At 41.8% G+C, this 24,251-nt stretch overlaps 1 protein-coding gene across 1 annotated transcript in view; it reads right to left on the reverse strand.

Moving 5' to 3' along the window:
• Positions 1–10,056: 10,056 nt before the first annotated feature.
• Positions 10,057–24,251, reverse strand: part of csmd2 (CUB and Sushi multiple domains 2) — a 242,841-nt gene continuing 228,646 nt past the window's right edge. Inside the window, exons 61-72 of the mRNA XM_034599719.1 lie at positions 23,884–24,057; positions 23,618–23,791; positions 21,749–21,822; positions 21,121–21,232; positions 20,613–20,792; positions 19,052–19,117; positions 18,534–18,695; positions 15,611–15,723; positions 14,820–14,907; positions 11,732–11,864; positions 10,735–10,912; positions 10,057–10,252 (exon numbers count right to left, since the gene is read on the reverse strand). Of these exons, the coding sequence (XP_034455610.1) occupies positions 10,753–10,912; positions 11,732–11,864; positions 14,820–14,907; positions 15,611–15,723; positions 18,534–18,695; positions 19,052–19,117; positions 20,613–20,792; positions 21,121–21,232; positions 21,749–21,822; positions 23,618–23,791; positions 23,884–24,057 (1,436 nt within the window). The 3' untranslated portion in view covers positions 10,057–10,252; positions 10,735–10,752. The remainder of the gene's footprint in view (positions 10,253–10,734; positions 10,913–11,731; positions 11,865–14,819; positions 14,908–15,610; positions 15,724–18,533; positions 18,696–19,051; positions 19,118–20,612; positions 20,793–21,120; positions 21,233–21,748; positions 21,823–23,617; positions 23,792–23,883; positions 24,058–24,251) is intronic.

The raw sequence follows: 24,251 nt of genomic DNA on the forward strand, positions 1-24,251 counted from the left end.
CAACAGATAACTCAATTTTTTGGCCACTTGGAGGCAGCGGAAACAAGCTGGTAACACAACGTAGCCACATCAACTGGCCCGGACCGGCCCCATCCACCAAAATGTAATGTTTGCTTATGAATTAATCAAAAAGTTACAGAGCAACATTATCAGTCATATGGAGACAATGTTAAATCCATTTTAGCTCTGGTTTTGGTTTCAACCAACTCCCTGTGGAAACCCCTGGTTCTTGAACTAACAGTTTTGAGTTTGGTGCTTGGCAGTGCACAGTGGGGTTTTTTCCAGCATTTTCACTGAAAACAGTAAGGCCTAGATATGACATTACGGGAGCAGTGAGAGAAAACCACACCAGGAAGGACACAAGATCAAAGACCTCAAGCTGAACCGGGCTACAAAGTTCTGTGAACCCAAATCATCACTTTAATCAATGTCTTTCACATGGTCATTTATTACATTTCCGTAACATGATGATTGTTGCACTTTAAAGTCTGTGACATTTTGAGGCTTAGCTTTCAGCTCACACCCGCCTGATAGTTTTCAAGAAAAAACTCAAAACTTAGAACAGCACAAATGTACCTGTCATTGTTTGCAGTCACCTTCTTACCATCCGTGAAACTGTAATAGGCCATTTCTGCGACTGCCTTTCACTGTCATGTATCGAGTGCCATAACAGCAAATAAACATTCCAAGTTAGTCATATCACATTCAGAAATTTTCCCATTTATTCAACGTTTCAAGTTGAATAAATGGGAAAATTAAAGACTGAGAGTGACAAAAGAAGATTGAAAAAGAGATTAAGAGCTGATCTAAGTCTTCTTCCACACCCACATCTCGGGTATCTCTATCTCATTACGCCACTCAGTGAAGACACTTCCAAATTCATTATTGTCCTATTGTTATGAGCCAAAGATGGTGGTGTATAGAGACCCACTGTTGACTGTTATCATTGTGCTCGGATTTTCGTTTTACTCATTCATTGTTTTAGATAATGAGAAGGTTTCTCTACTTCTAAGTTACCTGCCTTTTTTTCTCTGCTCTCTTTATCAATTAAATCAATGTATTATTTGTTATAAAGAAGAGAAGAGGAGATTATTGTTAATGCACATTATTATTTCGCCCACAAAAGGTTGCAACTTCAGCTGGCTCATATGTGTTTTATATTGATAAATTTCATTAAATGAATAAAACAATCTCAGATTTGAATCCTTTCTGCCTTCAAACTCCTGTTAACCACATGAATCTCAGATTTCTCTCCGATATTTATTTATAATTGCTGCAGGTTAGAATTCCCACGGTGTATCAGCTGCAGCAAGCAAGCCAGCCGCCCTCGGACAAATTCAACTGACAGAGCAAATACAAATTTCCTCTCATCAGTCAATCCCTTCATCCTTGGTCCAATGTCTTCTGGGACAGCACAGGGTGGATTGCCTGATATTAGCCAAGGCACAGGCCGGCACACTGGGGGGTGGATGTGTGATGTCTTTGTGCTTTGATGTCTCCTCGAAAATCCCAGCTTGACACAGTGAAACAAGTGGCAGCGGGAAATTGAGTGGACTGATCCCAAAGTGATGCCGCTGCCTGACCCACGACAAGCACAGGGAAAATAATTAAAGAAAGAAACCAAATAGGCCAACACATTGTGATAAGGTTTATTAATTGTCTAATTTAGTGTTTTTGTGGCCATTTACAGTGGGGACAGAACTCTCAGTGCAAAAGCAGTTTCAACAAGAAGTTACGTTCACATCTGATTGAACACTCTCAGCCTGCTAAAGCTGTAAAGACTCAATCTTTAATTTCTCAAAACCACACACAGCCTCTGAGAGGAATTCAAGTAAACAGCTCATATATTTTAAATTGAGTTGGGGACCTGCTGAGTCCCAAACGATCTTTGCAATGAGTCTTGCTTTTCAGTACAGCGCCACGAGCCCCCCCTTATTAAAAAGAGCAACAAAAAGGAACATGGCTGCCGGACACCTGGGTAATTGGCAGCTGTCGTCTCCGGCAACACGGCGGAGTGTATAGCTGTCAGTGTGATGTGTCAGACTCTGCACGGTGATGAAAGCGACGCAGCTAATTGTCGCCACGTAAACAATCAAAGAAACTCTGAGGACCCATGAAAATATTTTTCTCCATTTCTCTCCCATTCCTCTCCCTCAGATCTTCTCCCATTGCTGTTAAAAGGCCTGAGGGAAGTGTTTGTGCGGCACGGTAAAAACAGATGTTGATGATTTGATGACTGGCGTTCCAATGACTGCCTCCTAGTGGGTGTATGTCAGTCAGAATGTAGTTGGGCTGAATTAGCATGTTATCTCGTCGGCTCATGGGAGCGATGTCACGGGAAGCGCCAACTGATCAGAGGACTGAAATTCAACAGACGCGATGATGCACATAAAGAGAATTATCAGTGAGACGCAACTTTACGGGAAACCCAAGAGTGGATCCCCACCACAGCACTCCAGTCGATCTTTCAAATGAACTCACATGAGGATCAACCATTACGCAGTGCATTTGAGCAGAATCAGATTCTAACCCGATGAGGAGGCAATCATGGAAATGAAATCAACAGCTTTTTCTGATCTGTATCGTCTCCCCCGATTGCTTCAGCCAAGATTAGTCAAATCTGCAGTAAGCCATAGCAATACCCTATGTCAACCAAAGGTGGCCCCGACTTTGTTTTGAGCTGTTTGGGCCATATTCACTATTTATCACATGGGCCATAATAGATTCATATCCAGATTACACCTTGCATAGAGCATCACAAGCTTGCCCAAAAAATACGAAACCTTTGATTGGGACATTTGGGCCACATTTGCTATTTTACGTCGGCAGCTTTAGGCTCACATCCATTTTGTCACGAGAAGGCCAGGCAATCTGTATATTAGTCAGTCTTAAAGTAGAGCAAGGCATTCAGTTAATGATATATATTGATTTGGGACACAAAAACTGAGGTTGTGTATTGTTTTTATAAAGTCCAGTCTTATGGACAGAAGGCCATAAGACTCGTGCTGTGAGGAAAAACAGTCTTGCAGGTCAGTTTGATTAATTATTGTGGGACATGCAGCACATGCAGTACATACACAGTGTGTACACAGTATACACACTATATACACTCACTCATTTGAACCACCAATTTATAATTTAAACACTTTGCATGATATTGACTTCTCTACTGATATGAACAACATGTTGTTAATCAAAAGACGTTTTTGTGCAAGAATGACATGTGAAGGTAAAGACAACCCTTCCTTATGTGGTGCTTTATGTGTTTCACTTATTAAAGCAGTTTTTTTTATGAGCAAATATCAACCTCTTTGTCAGATGTTACACTTTTCTATATCTGTATAAAAGCTGAGATTAGGGCATTTTCCCAGCAGGTCATGAGTACTTCAAAAAACAGATATAAGGACTGCGAGGCATTTTCTGCTGTCATCATCATTATCATCTGTGCAGCCGCAAAAAAAGTGACAACTGAGGGAACGTTTGGAGGCGTACTTTCATGTCTGCACTGTCACAATATACAAAACATTAAATGAAGAACTACAAAGAGGTCCAAAAAGTTTTTGTGACTATAAAGTTGAGATCAGTGGTGCATTATTAATAAGGTAACTGCTGAGATTTAAAGTTTTTAAAATCTAATGTCTTGTCCCCTGCTGTTCTCTTTTAAAATAAAAATATTTGCTCAAATAAACAGCTGTAAATATATGTGCTTATATATGTATATGATATATGATGATATTATGACTATGGTTCTGATCCCTTTTCTAATATGATGAATCAAAAGCACATTTGTTTAAATAAAGTTTGACATAGGATCCAATTAAGACCTTCTATGCTTATTAATATCTTAAATTACCGTAGTGCAGTGTTGTCTGATTTGTTTGCATCTGATTTGTTTTCCTGTTGATTCTGTGCAAGTGCCTGACAACAGGTGCAGAGAGAAAGTCTTGGAGCCCCGTCACCCCAACCTTCATACAGGATTTACACTGAGAGGCCACAGCCTATGATCTCAACCTGAAGGACAATATCAACAGACGTCTTTTATCTTATATGATTTACACCAAATGAATAAGACTATACTTCAATGAGCCAGAAATCACCACTTCAGTGGAACTTATAGGGGTTTGGACGAGCCTGATTTATGGAACATTTTCTTTCTTTCTATTTTCTAAAAACAGAAATCGATTCTAAAGCCCTTATTTACAGGGTTTCTCTCTGGGCCTTAAATCTACCATGTTAATCAATATATCTCCTCATTAGCTATACAAATATATCAGTCATCCACAGATGGCTTGGTCTTGATACAAACAGGATGAGATCCTTCCTCTCAACACAGACTCATTGGCTATTGAACCCTGTGCATAGGACATTCAAGCTACTCACTGGTCAAACGGGGTGTCAGTCAAAAGCCATCTTGAAAACAAGAACTGCGTTACAATGGTATCGGGACTTACATACGGAGAATGTTAGCATTGTCGTCCTCATTACTGAGATTTTGCCTTTTCTCCCTGTGTACTTCTCCCTGGCTTCCTCCCACAGTCCAAAGACATGCAGATTGGGGCTCGGGTAACTGGAGACTCTAAATTGTCTGTAGGTGTGAATGTGAAAGTGAATGGTTGTTTGTCTATGTTGTTAGTTGAAAGAGTGAAAAAAAAAAAACTGTGTTCAATAAAATCCCCCACAATTGAAAGTAGGTTTTATATTTTATTCCAAAACCTTCAAAATAAGTTTCAAGTTCAAGAAAGTAGAATAAGCTTAGACACAATGCAAAGCATCATATACAGACGGATAAAATACATTTTATATATTGCAGACAAGCCATGGTGGGTCTTACATATGTACAGTATGTATGTAAACTTTTATTTACAAACTTTTTTACATATACAAAAAGCCTTGTTTCTATTTTTCTTTGTATATATTTATATATATATATTTATATATATATATAGTTTTTCCATATACTCCCCACTAGCATTTGTACTACAATAATGAAAAAGAAAAACATTTACATATATGTCGATCCATTTTTTTCTTTTTATATTACAAATGTATTTTCATAAAAATATATCTCTGTACAAAAAAGGTTTTAATTCGTTAACATATTCTCTTTTTCTCAGAGTCACACTCTCCCTCCGTAGTTGCTCTCTGTAGTAACACAGTCTGCTCACGTCCACGCTTGTCCATTTCCTTTACACGTATCCCTTTTGGTGTACAGCAAGAGAATGACACTCCATCACTGCCTGTTACTGTTTCGTGGGTTTATTGAGGCGTTTAAGGGCCATGTTGATCTTGCGTCGGCGCAATGGGCTGTCATGCCTTTCAGCCTCGCGTAGTGGAGACCTACCGGACTGGCATGAAATAATATCATGAGAAAGAAAAAAAAAAAAAAAGACGAAAACTCGGGACCTTGCAATATCGTCGTTACCATGACAAACACACAGGAATGTAAAAGTCTCTGGTAATAAAAAGCAGCTCTCTGTAAATATGTTTGCTATGTTATACACTATAGATAAATTGGACATTCTGTTTTTATTTCCAAGGATGACACATACTGCCATTTTTTTTTTTCTCCATTACTGCACACAAACAGGGGAGCAGTTGACAGATATTGAACACGGTATAGATAGATAAATTCTGATGCACTCAGTGAAATGAAATACATTCAGTGGTTTTTTTCCAGCAATAACTCCGGCGACAAATCATACCAATCCTTTCCATTTATAGAATAAAATTCCTCTAAGCCCCGCAGCCTTTGAAAATACACCCCGCCCCTCCTCGTGGTTAAGTCCACTAGACACACTGAAATGGGCAGAATAGTGGTGGCAAATTACATTGAATGGGCCTGAAAAACACAGAGAAGCGTGGCTGTGATGCTGCCGTCGATAAGCGGTGACAATGACAAAACAAAAAAGGAAGATTGTAAATGACAGTTGATGCAGAATATGTCAAAACAGCATGACTGATGCATTTCTCTGGTTTTCGGTAAATGTGCGATGCAAGTGAGAGCTGCAGCTGCAGAAAGAACCTGGAAGTATTTCCCCCGACTGTGAGGAAATTCAGTGAACTCGCTGGAAACTCAAAAAAGGCCGTAGCCGTGATGCGTTTCATTATAGAAGAGATGGTGAGCAGGAGAGAACTCCCGAGCTGCGTCGGGCTGATAACGGAAATGAACTTAGGATGAGCGGAGTTTCGCTCTTAAAATATGCAAAGAGAACCGGGAAGTAGCCGGGGCCGCATGCTATCAAGAAAGACCGTCCCCCAGCTCTTACAGCGCGGCTCCATCCAGAACTCACTGATCTCCATTTACACAGGACTGGACTTTCTCTTGAGAACTCTCTGGATTAACCCAGATAGGTTCAAAAAAAAGTTTCTATCGGCCCATTAGGTGAAAACCATCCCCTGCAGAATCACCAGCAGGGATTTTAGAAAATGTCTCTGTCCCTATTAAAATTGTGCCTCACTAATGGAACTGAATCAATTCTTAATCTTAATTCTGTTATTTTGCCTAATATTAATCGGGTTGAATTTAGATGATTTTCTTTGGTTAAAACTGGGAAATTTTTTTAACAAACACGACACAAGCACAAGGCCAAACATGTAGCAAAGCACATAGAATCCAAGACATGGATCCCTGCACACCAAAATAAAGCGCTAATAAGCACGCTGCTCATGACGGAAAAGCTAAATAATAAAAGGGGTGGGACAAAAATGAATCGTTACTCTAAATAGAAGCCAACTTTTCCTGCATGTAAGATCAAAAACACCAGTGCAAAGAGCGCCAAGTTTATTCAAGTCGATGAACAGTGTGTCAGGGTCAGACTGGTGGAGCAGGCAAAACCACTTCTCTCCAATCGTCATATCGAATTGATGAATTCTTTAAAAAAACAAACAAACAAAAAAGAGCCACTGGTGCTGGTTCATTACATCATGGGGTTGTACCAAGGCACTATAATGAATGTAAAGTGCTTACTGGAGACTGGAGGAGCTACAAAAACAAGAACGGTGTATGAATCCGACTATTTAAAAACAATTTCTGAACTCTCTCAGCCTGAGCCCTTGTTTATGAAGAACAATCAAAGTTGCGTGAATCGTGTTTGTCCAATCCAGTGTTTAATCGGATAGAATCACTATTATCTAGGAGAAGAGGCCACCATCGCATTTGTTTGTTTAATATTTAACGCAGTTTGTTGAAAGTGTTGCATAATGTGTGTTAAACAATTTCCGGAGAAAGACCATCCAGAAGTGGCCTTAACCGACAGGGACTGGAATTTAATGAAGATTACTCATTCTGCGCAAATATCTGGAGCAATTTCAGAATTAAGACAAAAAAAAATAAAAAAACCGCACAGGGCAACAGGCGCTTAAACACTGAGAACTGAGCACCGGCGCCTTCAAGACGAATGAGTGCAACTGTTCCTCTCTCCTCCGTGAAATCTCCAGGGTAATTCAATCGTTTCCTTTCCCATCAATTCACGACCGGAGCGGGCAAGTGGCAATATTCTATCTGTAGTGTCGAGATAAGCGAGAGCTTTAAAAGTAATAAAAATGTAAAAGCAATTACCGACCCACGGCGGAACTGATTGAAGGAACAATAGAGTGATTTGTTTCATTTGTTGAAATTCTGAGAGAAATCATGTACTGTGGGTGATTGTGAGGACTTCATTAAAAAAACAGGTGCTGTGGAGGTTGATTTTGACTGGGAAAGACATTTATATCTTTATATATATAGATATATGTATATATGCATACACATATATGGCAAAGAGTACATGGTAAATGGAGCAGTCTGGGAAGTAGACTGCTATTTTGGGAGGCAGACATCACGTAATTGAGGTGCTGTCCCGTCAGCGGTAATGGAAAGATGAATTCTGTTTTCGGTATGGGGTTCGACAATGAAGCACAGCTAAATTAAAGGAAATTGCATGTAATGTCTCAATTTGCTGCAGTGAAATTCGAGCACTATTCACCCCACTCAGCATCCACAGGATACACAGGTATGGGAAAGTGGTAAATAGCTGGGAGCAGCGTGTTTGAAATCCAGTGGGCTTCCTTCCTTCACACACACATACTCTCACACTCACACACACACACTCTCACACTCACACACACACACACACACACACACACACACACACACACACACACACACACACACACACACACACACACACAATACGGGTGTCATTCACCAGCCAAGATAGAGTCCTGCCATTTTGTTGGAATACTAGTGTGATCCCGCTCCCTCCTGTGTGGCTCTTTCAAAACACTATTTTCTTTACATCACTTCCCATTTGCCATAGATTTAAGGAGTGTTAGCATTAGAGGCATATACATCATATAATCATTTCCAGCTAAATGCATGGGTGGTAATCAGTGCGGCAGCGGCCTCCCTGCTGTCACAGCTCTGATGAAGCCCTCCGCATCATTTTCCTGATGAGCAAAGACAAAACAAAGCCACATCACTCTTTTTTTTCAAAGGGCTGGAGCTGTCAGGAGTTAACTTGGGAGGAAAAAGAAAGATCTGAATGTAATCCACGGGGAAAACATCACTGATTCCTTCATTCTTCACACTCAGACGCCTCCAGGAAAACAGGAGTCGGGATGATGACCGCTCGTTTGATCTTTTGTTTTCCCGAGGCCCAAGTTTAGGCAGCTCGCTCTCTGCATCTTGATCTCAGAGACACACAAGCGTGTACCTTGAAGCCGGAGGAACATGTGAAGCGGTGGATCCGGGAGGAAAAGAAACGTCAACTTGACATCAGACTTGGAAGTCTGACTTTTGGAAATGAAGCCAAAAAACAAGAGAGTCAGGTATGACGTGGTCCCAAGACATTTGTTTATCCATTGAATTTCCTGCTCGGACCCGACTGATGTCTTTTCTCTCCTCAGAGCGACAGTGGGCGGTTTTTACCAGATGCCTGTGAAGCAAATCTGACAACATTACCTCTTGGTGAACGATCACCACACACCGAGAGGAGGAGGAGGAGGATGCATGTTGAAGCAAGAGGCCGAAGGAGCCTTCGGGTTTTGATCTCTTGCAGAATCTGTACACTGTCCTCAGATAGGTTTTTCATTGACTGGTGTCCAGAGCATCCAGGGAGACATGAGAGTGAAGCTCCTAAAACCCACATCTTTGCATTTCTTAAAGTAAAGTGACAAATACAGGAAGAAAAAAACAGAAGAGGTTTTATCAAATGATCTGACGTGTCTGGTTGAATCTTTGGGGCAGCAGACAGGAGATATTTTGGGACAGACTGCAGCCACATGTGCAGAAATACACACACACACACACACACACACACACACGCACACTCTTCCTCTCATATACACGTAAATTCTCTCTACAAATTCTCACTAAGTGCTCTTGTCAGCAGCCCTGGCTACCTTTTAACCCCCGCTCTGGACACAGCTGCCTCAGCAAACAGAATTTCATCCCTGCTTCCAAAAAAAAAAAAAAAAAGGATGAGTCAGGCTTGAGAAGTAATGACAGAACGTGGTGTATCTTCAACATGGCCTTTGAAACTCACTGAATTTTTTATTCATCCTCAGCCAGAGACCTGGAGCCTCCGTGGAAACCTCTCAACAACCTCTGGGAGCAGACAGTTGTGTGTGTGTGTGTGTGTGTGGGGGGGGGGAGACAGGGTTCCCAAGTACTGATCACAGAAAGCAAGCAGCGCATAAAAAAAAGAAAGCAAAAATAAAGCCAATGGAAAACAGAGATGCATGAATCCAAACAGTCCAGACTGTCTCTTTCTGACTCGCACGGGCCAACGACTGCCTCACAGTTCACTTGCACAGAGATCTCTGTTAGCTACTGGTCAATTTCTTGACTCAAAGTTGACCATTAAATTCCCTTTGGGTTTAGGCGGAGGGCGGTGAGAAAGGTCATCACAGCTTTGCTTCCAGCAGGGACTCCTGGCGGCTGCAGTTTCCGGTGGAAGCGTTTCCTTAAAATACGGAAAAAAACGATCGAGAAACCATGTAAAAGTTACCAAAAAAAAGAAGCATTTTGCTCTTGGCATTTGTTACAGTTGCTGTTGGCTTCACATGGTTTTTCCCTTTTTTTTTTTTTCTTCCAACTTCCTGCGAGTCAGAGCCTTCGCCACTAGAGATGGTTCTTGAATGTTTTTCAGCGAATAAAGTAATCTTTGTCTTTCCCTCTGCTCGCGGAACGATGGATGTCCTCTGTTGGCAGGCAGGCGAAGATGTGGTGCACCTCTCCTCCCCTAGGTGAATCAAGGATGAATGAAAAGATCTAACACAGGACGCGGGTGTTGGAGAAGACATGGGTCACAGGGGAGGATGAAGGAAAAGAGTAATGTACATGGAAAATAGACAAAAGGGGGAAAAAAAAAGGTAAGCAAAACCGAAGTAATGGAGACGATAAAGATGAAAGAAATCACACAGAGGGAAGATAAAAGCATTAATGCGATACTCTCAACAGTGTTAAAATAAATTATACATATTCTATCTTTCCCAATACAGTATAAACAAACTAAACGGGTCCTTTTTACAAGAGATATGGATCAAAGGGAACTGCAGATCGAGAAATCAGATTCCGTTTCCTTATCTGCAGAAGATTGTTGAGGGATTGCAAAAAAGTTTTAGTTTGTTTCTGAGAAACAGTGTCTCGCTTGATAACCTCACCTACTGTCATTGACATGTGGATCTAAAGACGCCTGAGGATCTCAGTTGTTCCCTGTACCCACAGATGTCTGAGTGATGTGTGATTTTTACCTCTGGAGGAAGCGGTTGCTATACAGCTGTGCACACTGTGCTGACGGTGAACTCTGTCTCACTGGCCAAGATGTCCGTGGGTTGGATGTTGCGGTCGTACATGGGGTTCTCGAACGTAGCTCGTCCATTAGTGTTCTCATGGCCCACGTAACCGTTGAAGGGGACTTTGGGTCTTCTTCTACAATGAAATGAATCCACATAATCCACAGATGAGTTGTGTTCACGTCAGCGTAGGACAACAAATTTGAAATATGTACAGCGGAGATACAATATGTGTCACAATATGATGGACTGTTTTTACAGGACGAAAAGATGGACACGTGTCACTTTTTTCCTCCCTTTGTAAAAAAAAATGAAGCCAGAATATCCTGGGCACAGGTGCCACCATCTTGCGCATCTTGCACATTACAACGGAAATGGGACAAATATAAGAAATAAGCAACTATTACTTACTGGGAAAAAAACATTAATGTGATAAGAACTACCTAAAATGACAGAAACATCTTGAAGAAAACGTTTTCTTTTTCTTTTTTTTTGTTCATGTCCCATCTGCTAACACGGAGGGGTCAGAGTTGATGAACTATTATGTTGCCAACCACCGGGGGGTGACATAGATGACTTTAGATAAAGTCTATTGTTCACACAAGGGAAGCACTGACTGACTCACTCATTACTATTTCAATCTATTATTCTAACTTAAACCAACTACTTTAATCTGCCTGTATAGGAGTCACAGATAATGATTTCCTCATTGGGATCATTATGTGCCTCATGCAAAACATCCATATCAGGTGAATATATCTTGAAGGGCGAATGCAAAAGTAAGAAAGAAAGAAATCAAGCAAAAATGTTGGTTCTTTACAGAGGTGATGTAACCCTTGACTCAAAACTATTTGGATTTCGGAAGAATTGCTGAACTAGTAGCATCAGCACTGATGTCATAACGTTGCTGGCCCATGATGTCGCAGTGTGAAAACTCCAACGCTGTGATGCTTACCTGTGTTTGTAGAGGTACAGAGCGAAGCCTGCAATGATCATAGCTATAAAAGGCACTAGGATGGCTGCCGCCACTGAACTGCTGTTGGAGGCAAAGTTGTAGCCTGGGTTTTCTCTGCTGGGATCTAAATTCTCTGCAAGAAAAAGAGATAAGACATTAAGCCTTTACTTCAGTAGGAAATGACTGCAGATATAGTACAGTATAAATACCCTATAAATAATACAACACTAAGACCAAAACACAAAGTTCACAAAAGTGAAAGTGCAGAGAACTTGACCTGATAACAGTTCAAGACAAATAGTAAAAGTAAAAAACTCCATTCGTTAAAGAGTTTTACCAGTTTGTTTAAACATTTCTTTCCGTGCTTTATTTTAATTTCCCTCCCTTCGAATTCCATTATCCGAACAATGACTCCTAATTACTGGCATCCAGAGCCAACAGCTATTAACTCATTTCAGATTCACTCTCCAATTCATGGAGGTATGTCTCTGCGGCGGCAGCAGCAGCGACGGCGGAGGAGTGACAGTCCACCTGTTTGCCACAGAGTGCCAAAAATGCTCCAATAAAGCACGAGTGACAAACAAGACGGAATTCAATTAGTGGGTTTTTGCGGGCGTTTGCCAATCAGCCCCCCCGCCGGATGAGCTCCAGCACACAGCACAGATGCACAAACACACTCACGGCTCGCAATCGCACCAGCGCAGAGTTAAACAAAACACGAAAAAACCTCTGCAAATTGAGGAGGGTTGTTTCCAAGACGATCAGCCCACCTCCCACACTCATATCCGTTACCCTGGCACCGGCCCCGGTCCTGTGTTTTAATAAAGAGCTGTTGGCTCAATCAGTGTGCAGTGTGGTGGTGGTGGTGGGGCCTTGTGAGGCCAGTGTGGGTGGGGGGGTTCTGCACCTGCTGTTCAAGTACCTTTCTCATCACACTAGATTTTCACATCCACTTTCACGCAGCCTTCTTGCTGTACAAACATAATAATTGATGTTAGCAGCGCATACCTTCATGCTCAGTTCAAGAATTCCTGCTCGGATCGGATCTGTGTTTGCAGCGACGCTACTGCAACCGCGGCTTTGCTTTTTAAAAGCTGATTTTGAAATCTGCCTCCATCACTCGCATCAGCAGAAAGAAGACAGCCAAATCAGCATTATCCATTTAACTTATTAGCTTGATTTGATAATTTGGGATAAATGTACCAGTACGAGGGAGGGAATCTGACCATGGAGGCTCTCAGCTGCATTTTAAGTTTAGCCACATGTCTCAGACACATAGTTCTCCACGTGTACAGGCTGTCGAGACTACTTGAAAAAATTATGTTTCTTAATGAACCACAACTAATGTGTTTAAGTTAATGCACATCAGATTGCTCTGCACTGAGAAGTGGGATGAAGGCTAACTTGAGGAGGTTTATCCAAAAAGTCTAAAACCGCTTGTGAGGTGGAAGAGACGTGATGCCTAGTCAGTGGTGGATGTAGCATTATTCTAAGTCAGGGGCCACAAGTAATTTGCATTAATGTGTCCCATCAAATACATGTTTCATCTCTTCATACATAGGCTACCATTGACCTATTTAACTGGAGTGTAACAGTGGGTGGCAGCAGTAAACCCGTGGTGTGACCTGCCATGGCAACAATCATTTAAGAATAGGTACAAACCTCCCATCGTATTTTTTTTATAATTAAGCTTTAATTACAGCATTTTTATGCAGCAATGAAAAAGTGCATCAACACATGCATCTATAATCTTACACATGCTATATCTCTCCTCCACGTGTGCCTTGTTAAGTAACCGTGGGGAAAACAGGGCACACACACGCGCCCTAGGAGTCCGGATCCATGGAGTCAGGATGTACAGATTTGCTGTTTACATACTGTAGCAATAAGAAGAGTAATCACAGCGAAGGAGGATGACGTGGGTGGGATTTCTAAGTCATGAACATAAAGCAGAATATACCGATAGCTGCGGCTTAGCATAGGTCAAGTTGCAGAAGGAAGCAGAGAAGGACAAGAACGGATATTTACTGTGTCAAAGCAGCGTGACGTGTGGTCACTTGATATGAGAATCAGCACAAAGAGCTGTGCCGTGCGTGTGGGTGTCGTTTTATGATTATTAATCCTGCTTGGGAGCTGTGTTTGCCTCTTTACGCTGGATTCACATCCTCCAGACGTCTTCTCGCATTTGCAAAAGTAAATGAATGACAAATCCAACACCGCAGATCACATGCTGTGAAAGCAATTGCTGCTCTGCTCAAGGATTCTTCATTCAGTGAAAAGTATTGGCACAGTTACACCTTATTTGTTATTCGGGCTCTTTGCTACACAAACCAAAACTCTTTAAAGTATCATAGAAAATAGAAATAGAAATAACTTTGGGGAATATTTTACCTTTTATACAACCATTCAAACACTCAAAAATAACTGGATACTTGGCTAGTAAGAGATTCTTGCAGCTCAGTGGTGGAAGAAGTATTCAGTAAAAGTAAAAGTCAAAATTTCAAGCCCATTCTTAAGTAAAAGCATATCAATAAAATGGATTGTTGCATTTTACTGCCGTAGATGTCTCTGTAGATGTTAGAGGTTGAACTCACTTTATTTACTGTTGGCTAGTTCAATATATAAGATGATAATGAGTCGGTGTGAACCACGTATCTCTGAAAAGTAAACATGAGCTCAGAAACACAGCCGGCTTTCTGCTTTGTGATGATGCATTATCCAGCTCACACAAAATTTGTGTTGACACATGAATTAACACCTCATTCTTCACATCAACACATCTGGAGATACATGTAAACCATGTATCTCCAGATGTGTCATCTGAAAAGTATCTTAGGTTGTCCTACAAATATAGTGAAAAGCACAATACTTCCCTCTTAGATGTAGTGGAGTAGAAGTAGAGAGGTGTATAATTACCAATATAAGTACAGTATTCAAGTAAATGTACTTAGTTACTGTCCACCACTGGTGCAGCTGTGTGTGTTGTCTAGTTCATGCACTGTAAAGCCGAAACATGGCTCTGAGCTGACTGAGGGGTTGAGAGTTTCCTTTCTGATTGAGGTGGAGTTAAAATGAAGAGTTCACTCACCCAGCCTCTGGAGACCAAACTGGCCAAAGCTTTTGCCTCTGACAAATCCCTGGTACACAAAGGAGTTGGATGAGGGGATGTAGGACACCTGGGGAGAGAGAGGAATGGAAGACAGACACTTCATGTGTCACATCCAGGCTTTACAAAGGAGCGTATCATCCGAGTGTCAGAAGCCGGCGCATGCAGAAAAATGAAATATCATGTCAAAGGAGCTGAGAGGTGCTCTTATGGCTGACATTTAATATGACACCTTTTTCTGCTCAAGAGCACAAACATCAACACACTCAGCCGCACTGACTGCACGCACACACACACACACACACACTTTTACACAAGAGGAATGCTCCACTTCGCACAAGACAGGCGTGAATGTAAAACACGCGCATAAAAAACCACACACTCACACACACACACAGTCGCATGTTCATACACAAACTGTGACCTGCTTTCTTAATTATATATGGAGTGTGTGCTCACTGGAGGTGCCGGAGGTTGGGGCATAATACGGGAGAGAGGAGTGGAGGGGGAGGGGGAGGGGGAGGGGGATGTCTGTCGAGTACTGATTACCAGGCAATGATTTAAGTGACATTTTAATTAAAGAGAAAACTCTTGGTGGGCCCTCCATCTCCCCAGAGTGACAAGGTGTATGTGTGCTTGTGCATATTTCACAAAATATTCACGTGTTTTTGTGTGTGTGTGTGTATGTGTGTGTCTGTGTGTGTGTGATGTAACATCGCTGCAGCTACAAAAGAGAGATGCTGTATTGAGCCCGACTCTGAACTTGCACTTACATGTCCGTCCAGGGCCCAGTTGTCTATTTTGAACTTGTTGACGAAGATCTCCACGGGGCCTCGGATCTGGTGGATCTGCAGCAGCAGCTGAGCCTCCTCCTTCTTATATGTACCTGCAACAGCAAACAGCATGACAGTGGTTTAGGAGCAACAGTCACAATGACCAGGGATCAGTGGTCGTCCCACGTACCTGATTAAAAACTTAAGGTGGTGGTACTTTTGAAGAAGAACATTGTGGAATACTCTCCCCATTGATTTCCAGTGTGCAGTATCTATTGAAGCCTTTCAAAAACAACTGGACGCCCATTTATTCACACTGGCTTTCGTCTCACCGTGTACATTGTACTGTTTGATTCTATTTGAATCAAATAAATACTAATTTCTCTTTCAATCTTTCATATCTGATTATATATTAATATAATTATATATTATGATAAAATAAATATTTCATATTTTTGATTCTCAATGTAACTCTTTAATTTCTGTTTAAATGATTCTTCTTGTATAGTGTTATGTTTATGCTTTTACAATTTGTCGTGATGCCTTTCATATTTTATCTAAAACACTTTGAAATGACTTGTTGAAATGCACCGTACAAATTAATTAGCGTCTCCTTTGAATCCACATGTTTTGATTGTGTTTCACAGTGTTTAAATTGCTCATTTAGTGTGTAGCACTCCTTGCTGGTGTTATTCAATTAATGTGAAGCACGTTCTCGCTTGGACCTGAAGAGTTTTATGTGATATAGCGACAGTTGGATGGAAAAGGTTGGGGAAATAACATAATTAGCTGATTGCTGTTGAAGTGAAAAGAATTTAATACAATTTTAAGCGTCTTTATATTTATTGACAAGACTCAAAATACAACATATATAAATGAGATTTCTCTTCGACTATCAATGTATGCTTTCTTTTCCTGGTCATGTCCATACATCACTTGTTAATGTTCCATCTATCCTTACTGATCTGTTGGTCATGGTCACTGGACATGTAAACTCCAGGACGTCTCTTTCACAGATCCTGAATACTTTCTATGTGTTCCGTGTACATAGGAGGAAAGAAACAAGTCTATAGCGCCTCAGGATTAATGTCTCACGTGGTGTGTGTGTGTGTGTGTGTGTGTGTGTGTGTGTGTGTGTGTGTGTGTGTTTGAGAGCTACTCTATGTAAACGTCCATTTCCTCTCACATGCATGCTGAGAGCAAACACTGTCCTAGCACAGTATTAAAGTACCTCAACTGTCTCTTATTGTCTAGTTTTAACCTTCATCATGCAGTAGAACCTTTTCCATCGCCTCCATAAGGAACTCGATGTATTCAATTTTGTCAGAGATAGAACATTCGAGTCTGAGACAAATTTTCACAGTTCATGATTGTTTGTACAAAATGGAGGCAGAAGTCTGACATGAAGATAAAAGACAACATTTGTGAACTAAAAGCATTTTAAGAAACCATCATTGTACTCAGGAACTCTGTGAAGCAGCCAGATGGCTTGATTCACTCTTAAATCACTCTTAAATCGCTAGCATTAGGGACTTTACTGACTCTTTACTGACTTACAAGACAGGTCAAGAATTGTCATCAGTAACTGTCAGCTGACGACATTTCCACAGATAATAAGTTCTCTGAAAGTGAAGCTGATTGATGCCTACATAGCAACGGAGACTATACAATTACACTGAAGCACTTCTATCTTGAAATCACTAATCAGTCAGTCAGGATCTGTAAAACCAAGAATAATTTTCGAAGAAACTGTGCGTCTGCTGGGTAGAGAAGCAGATTAAATCCCCCCCATGTGACTACAAGGCAGCGGCAGGAAAGTTGGAGTGGTGGAGGGTATATATGTCCAGCCAGGGTCTACATAAAAAAAAAAACATCTGCATGAAACCTTACCTGTGACCTCACCTAACCATAAAGTCAACATCTGGATAAGCCAGAGTCATTTAGGAAACAAGGGATGTGGACGGATGGAAGTTCTTCTCACTTCTTCTCAAGCTTTTAACCCATTGTTGCCTAAACATCCTACAGACACTTGGAATGTTGTGTTCACTCCTCCTTGTGTGTAACCGCCCTTTTGTCGACTTGACTGGAGCTCACACACTACTGTGTCTGTCGTGGCAACTTTTGTTAACAATTACAAATCTTTGATGGCACTTTGACAGAAGACAATTATAAACTTTGAGAACACACCTCTGCATTTGTTGGGGACTATTTTCAGCAGTGAATTTAGTGCACTAGTGACTATTTACGGAAAGATAGTGTATATAGAACTGACTAAAATTAAGCTACAGTGCCCATATTCATGGTAATTTGGCAACATGTCACCCGTCCACCCTGGCTGATGTGCTTTTAAGGGGTTTTGGAAACTGAGACCTGCGTTTAATGCATAAAAAACTGTTTTGTTAAAATTAGGTGTGAACAAACGTGATGTTAAAATTTACAATAAAGTAACGTGACATTTTTTACAGGTGCACGCACATCAACAATCTATAAGCCTGAATCAGCAACATTACTTTCAGTAGAGAGTGTGGCACTCAGTTTGTAGCCCGTAGAAAGTAAGTTTAAATACACCATAATGAAGATTGATGGCACCCAGGTACAGCGGAGTGAAGTGTCCAAGCCGTTTCCGTTGCAAATTCTGTCTTAATGATCACAGCTGCACAATGATTATGCCACGGGGGGGGAAAAAATAAAATGTCTGCTGCTCTGTAACAGCGGCAATGATCAGCTCCATGCAGGGAGCACATTCACTCCTTGTCCTCACTTGAATGTGTCTGACAGAAGTCTGTTTGGATAAAAGGCGAAACAGGGGGGGCTCTCATGTGAGAATGATGTCTAATACAAACGGAGAAGAGTCACGCAGAGTGTGTGAATGTGCGAGAGGTGTTTTTTGAAGGGGTTGACTGTAACTTTAGGAAAAACCCACCTGCCAGTTTGAGTTCCACTCCGCTGTGGTCGATGAGTGTCCCGTTAACGCGGTTGCTAAAGGGCTCGAAGGCAGTTATGCTGAGCATGGCCGGCTGCTTCTTCCCGAGGTACTCGTAGGATCCCCTCCACAGAGAGTTCTTCGCAAATACTCCACCAGGGACTTAAAGAAGGGGGAGAGGTGTAGCAAAGTGCAAGCATTTACTAAAATTCTAAGATATATTCTAAAAAATATTTTCATTTCTTAAAACGACCCATGGACATTGATCAAAAACTGACTTCCACTAAACTGTGAACCAGGGAGGGAGGTCTGTTTTGCTGATTTGAATATATTTAAGATCAGAGGAGGAATTAATCAGTGACACAGAATAAGTACTACATATAACAGCAATAATTTACTATCATTACATACTGTAATAGAGATCAATACAAACCAATTCAAGTTTAGTGATATTAAATTCTTTTTGAAACGAAAATTGCCAGAGCAAACATTTTAAAATGAAAAAGGACCTGTCTCACCTGGTAATTTGGAGGGTGGCTCCTGTACTGTCCCCACTGGGCTCTTACCACTTGGGCGGTTATCAGCTGCAGGGGACAATAACGCAACATTAACCAAAGACAATACTTCAACTATTTATCCTTTTAACAGGTGCAGTGTGTTTAAACTTTTTAAACACAGCAGCGGAAGGACTCCACCACCTAAAGTACTTTCTGTCTACCTCCGCACCAAATAACCCCGGTGGAGTGAGGCGTACCTGGGACAGGTCTTGCCCAGGTGTCCCTGCAGGACCACAGCTAAGTTGGAGACACAGTTTTGTAGCTTCAAGGGGAAGTGCTTTAATAATGCCTTACAACTCACAGGGGGGGCCGCGGGTCTACATCGCTGAGTAAACGGTAACACCCACACGGACATGCAGTGTTAAGAGGGCTTTACACACCACTGCACCAAGGACGGGGGACACTGATGGTAGTTTGAGCACAAACATCACCTTGAAAGAAAGTATACAGACACAAACGCACACACTCCTCCAGCCTTCCACTTTATTAGCTGCCAGTCTTTTGAGCTGCCCCTCCATCACTGCACCCACAGGCACCGTTAATGTCCCATACGTGTTAAGGCCAGTACTCTTTCTTGCCTTTCACTTAATGGCATAGACATCACCCTCTACATTTCTCTTTAAGCCATTAGCATTCGTCTACCCGAGATAATTGTGTGTCGATGACTATATTTTTTCCCTATATGTATTTAGGCCAATGCTTAGGGGTGTCTTAATGGCAGTCCATTTGTCTGCTAGACCTTGTTAACACCGCTTCGCCATTTATAAGAGGTACTTCTGCTAACCTAATCAATGGGATGCATTGGTCTAATCAGGTTTTGCCCCCTTGTTAATGTTTCAAGTCTTGTATGTGTGTGTAGCTCTGAGTGTGTGTGTGTGTGTCCATGCTGTGTAATTGTGTGATGGATGAGCCATTCTACCCTGGCATGTGTCTCAGAATAAGCAAGTGTTAACAGAGCTATTCATCAACATTAGCTGAACCCCCAATTTCCCAACCTGAGGCACCACTGAATTGGGCACCAGTCAAGATCCCAGTGGTTTCAATAAAAGCAGCTAATAGAAACTGCACTTTATAAACAAGAGGTGAGATGTTTTAGATTTTTAATACAGGTGCTTCCCTGGGAAACTGGGTGTGCACACTTCTGTGGTGTGTGTTTCTGCCTGTATGTTTGTGCTTGTGTTACCACGCCAGCAGGTCAGACACATCTCCATAACCAGCTAATCTCCACCAGTCTCCACCATCACGCCATTCCCATGCCGACTGGCCTGTCATCCAGCTCTGTTGTGCATTTAAGTAAAATCTCCTGGATTTTTGCCTGGCTTTAATCTCACTTTCTGACAATTTAGCTCCAATGGCCTAAATCCAACCTACGTGTTGGTATTCACTCTAGTAATGTTAATACTATTATTGAAATGAGCAGCAGCAAAAGCAGTAACAAATGCATGTATACACATATTTACATTCTTAATATCAAATATTATCCCCATGCTCCCCTATAGATGGAACAGAACCACGTCTGTACCTGCACACAGAGGTTGTTTCCCTGTCCAGCTCCCATCAGACCTGCAGGTCCTGTGCTCTGATCCTCCGGCCAAGTAGAAACCAGGCTGACATGTATAGATGAGCGTGTAGCCAAGAGATGGCAGCTCAATGGCTCTCACATCAGACTGGGCCGGCAGCTCTGGTTGGCTGCAGTGGTGGGCTGGAGAGGAGAGAGAACGAGGGGGAGAAACGGATTAAAGAGACCAAAGAAGAAGAGAGCGGGATCTTAGGGAAACAGGTTAAAGTTGGGATGAGGAGATGAGCCGGGGGAGAGGGATCAGAGGCGTACAAAACAAAAGAGAACAAATGCAGTGGAAGAGATAAAGTGAAAAAGAGCTCCTAGGTGAAGACGTGGGGTCAAGAACAAGACACGGGATACGTTGGTGTCAGACTTTGAGTAATGCAAACTTTGGCTCAAGGCTTTGTCTCCCACTCTGCTTTATGCACTGTATAGTCTTTTTTGCAATATGAGCATATTCCATTCTTACCGATGCACTCGGGTTGAAAACCACTCCAGGTGAGGTTGGGCAGACATGTGCGGGAAATGGAGCCCTGCAGTAAGTAGCCCTTCCTGCAGCTGAAGAACACAGTGCTGCTGATCTGTAAGAGGAAACGCAGGAGGATGTGGACAATGGACAAATCTAGTGCAAGCTGATTATGCACACACACGGCAGATTAATGATCACGTCATTATCGCACTGATTCAAAGGAAACATATGACCTCGACTTTTGGAGCTGAGGTAATATTATATTAGTATATTGTTATATGATGTGTTTTTTTTTAGCTGTAAATTAAATCATATAACAGTTAATTGATAAATATAGTAATGCTGGTTTTGAAATCACATTTATTACCACATTTATAAAGACAAATATCTACATTTATGGATTGAACATGGCTCATAATGCCGCATAAAATAAAAATGATGATTACTTAGAGTCAACCATTCGATATGTCTCCACGTCGTGACATTTATGTTGTATATATGTTTAGAAAGTTTAACGCCCTCTGATCAAAGGAGAAGTCAATCATGTGAGAGGTCAATAATATAAACCTACAGTCAACACGGGCAATTGTAAGGTACAGTGATAAAGGAAAATACCACATATTCACACCTGGTAGCCTTGACTGTTGTTCTGATTTCCAAAGAGAGGAGCGCTAGGGTCTCCACAGGTAGTGTGCGTGGGATCTGAAACACACACACACACACACACACACACACACACACACACACACACACACACACACACTTCTTAAATAACTGCATCGACTACCATGTTAAAGCAAGTCCCATTTATTACACATATCACCTGCGATATATATCACCTTGGAGACATTGCGTGGGAATTTTCCCAGGTCTCGTGTGAAACACTGAGAGTACAGGCCATAAATTACCAAACACACAGACACACACACACACACACACACACACACACACACACACACACACACACACACACACACACACACACACACACAGGACCTATACAAGTGGACATATATATACACACACAGTCACATTCACAAATCCTACAAAGTCTTTTATTGGTGATCTGAACCTACACTGAGTCCCTGCTCCGAGAGGCTTATAACACAATGCCAAGCTCTCAGGCCTTATCAGTCCACACAGCCGCATAATCGTGACATAATTTCCCCCACAACAACAAATGTATTATATTCACCACCTCAAAGTTAATATTAAATTCTCACTGGGTCTCATTTCCTTTGCAGCCTACGTTGCGTTGGGAGGACGATCAAGGAAGCTTCAAATTCCTAATCGTGACAATAAAGCTGAACATATACACCATGCTCATTATATGCTAGTTACCAAGACCTGGGGGTCAGGATGAAATATAACATTTCTTATTTCTCAAGGGGTCTCACTCAGCCTTAGTGCAGTCATGTTTGAATCGAGAGCCCAAACAAGGGAATGTAAAGCTAATAAGAGGTTGTGCAAGAGTTCTATTTTAATTGATTAAATCTCGAACCTTTCCCACGTGTCAGGAGTTATAGTTTTCCATCAGTTTCTAAACCAAATTGCTGATAAATGATGCATTTAAGCGGAGAACTTATCAGTGACCCGAGGCTATAATAAATTAATGTTTAAACTAACTATTATCGGGTCAAAGGTTTTCATGTTTGCATATTTTACACCTTCCTCACTTTAACCCCTGGATACCGCAACGGACCTAAGGGCTGAAACGGTGCATTTTATTCGATGTGCTTTGGTGTTTTTGTCGACGCAGCGAGATTTCCTTCAGTGCTTCGGCGGAGAGTGCTTCACAAATGATATTACTCTTTAATATTATGTTACAGAGGGCCAAGATGGAAGTATGAAATTCAATACGGGTGCCAGTTTCACAAAAGTGTCTTACAAGCACTTCTTCCATAGAATTCACAAATGGTAGCAAAGTAACGTTTCGTTTTGCAACTAGGACATTGCAGATGATTCTGTGAGCTCTACGGAGTTTTTGCCTGCTCATGCACATTCATCGGTGAAACATGTTAAAATGCACAGGAGAAGGGATCGGTCTCATATTGCAAATGGCAGTTTGCGTGTTCCAGGCAAGTTTGGTGAAACTGGGCCCTCGTGCGACACCGCATCATGTCGCCATGGAAAATAAAGATCTGGCTGAACCGGCAGTCATTCTGAAAGCAGTGTTCTGAGCTGTTTTAATTAATTAGACGGATAAATCATTAAATCTTGTTTGCTGGGTTAAATAGTTTCTGCATGCGTTATTTTCTTGATTGCGAAACGCTGGGGAGAACATAAGGGGTCAGAATTTAAGCAAGCTAATGGGTGGTGGTGCTAATTGTGTTGTACACATACAATACTTGTTCTGCTTATAGAGGCCATAAACACTGATGTCAGCAACAGCCGTTATCCGTTTTGTATCTAATGGCTTTGGCTATTACACTAACGTATTCTGACAAATTCAGCATGTTAGTCTCACCGTAAATGGAGGCACAGACGACGAGCTTACCTATGCAAGAGGGTTGTGTGCCACTCCATGTGCCGTCATACTGGCAGTATCTCCTGGTAGAGCCCACCAGGACAAGAGGCGGGTAGCAGGAGAAGGAGACGGAGGAGAGGTAGGTGAATCCTCGGTCCTCTCTCCTCCCCTGGGCTGGCATCCCTGGGTCTCCACAGAACACAGCTGCAAAGATGCAGGAGAGAGAAACATATGTGAATCGAACGTCACGCATACATACTGCAGGCCGACATACTGTACCAATCAATGACACTTACGGAAGCACTGCGGCTTCTCCCCGCTCCAGTTGCCGGTGCCCTGGCATGTTAACACGGTGGGCAGGGACAGCTGGTAACCTTGGTTGCAGGCGTAGCTGATGCTGGAGCCCCAGATGAAATCTGTACCCACGACCTGTCCGTTGGGGATGGTGGGAGGTGCGCCGCAGACGATCGCTACAAAGAGATGCAGAGGCATTGCAGGAAAATTAAGTCATATTATTTTAACAACACATTATATAGAAAATAAAGCAAATTAGTTTTTTATATATATATAGAAAAGTAGTACACACAACTTTTTTAATTTTGAAAGAATTACTTCACAACCCAGATCACAGATTTCCCTTGCTTGCACCCCAGCCCACAGGGAC

The sequence above is a fragment of the Hippoglossus hippoglossus genome, chromosome 11, assembly GCF_009819705.1.
Source record: "Hippoglossus hippoglossus isolate fHipHip1 chromosome 11, fHipHip1.pri, whole genome shotgun sequence".
NCBI classification, from domain to species: domain Eukaryota; kingdom Metazoa; phylum Chordata; class Actinopteri; order Pleuronectiformes; family Pleuronectidae; genus Hippoglossus; species Hippoglossus hippoglossus.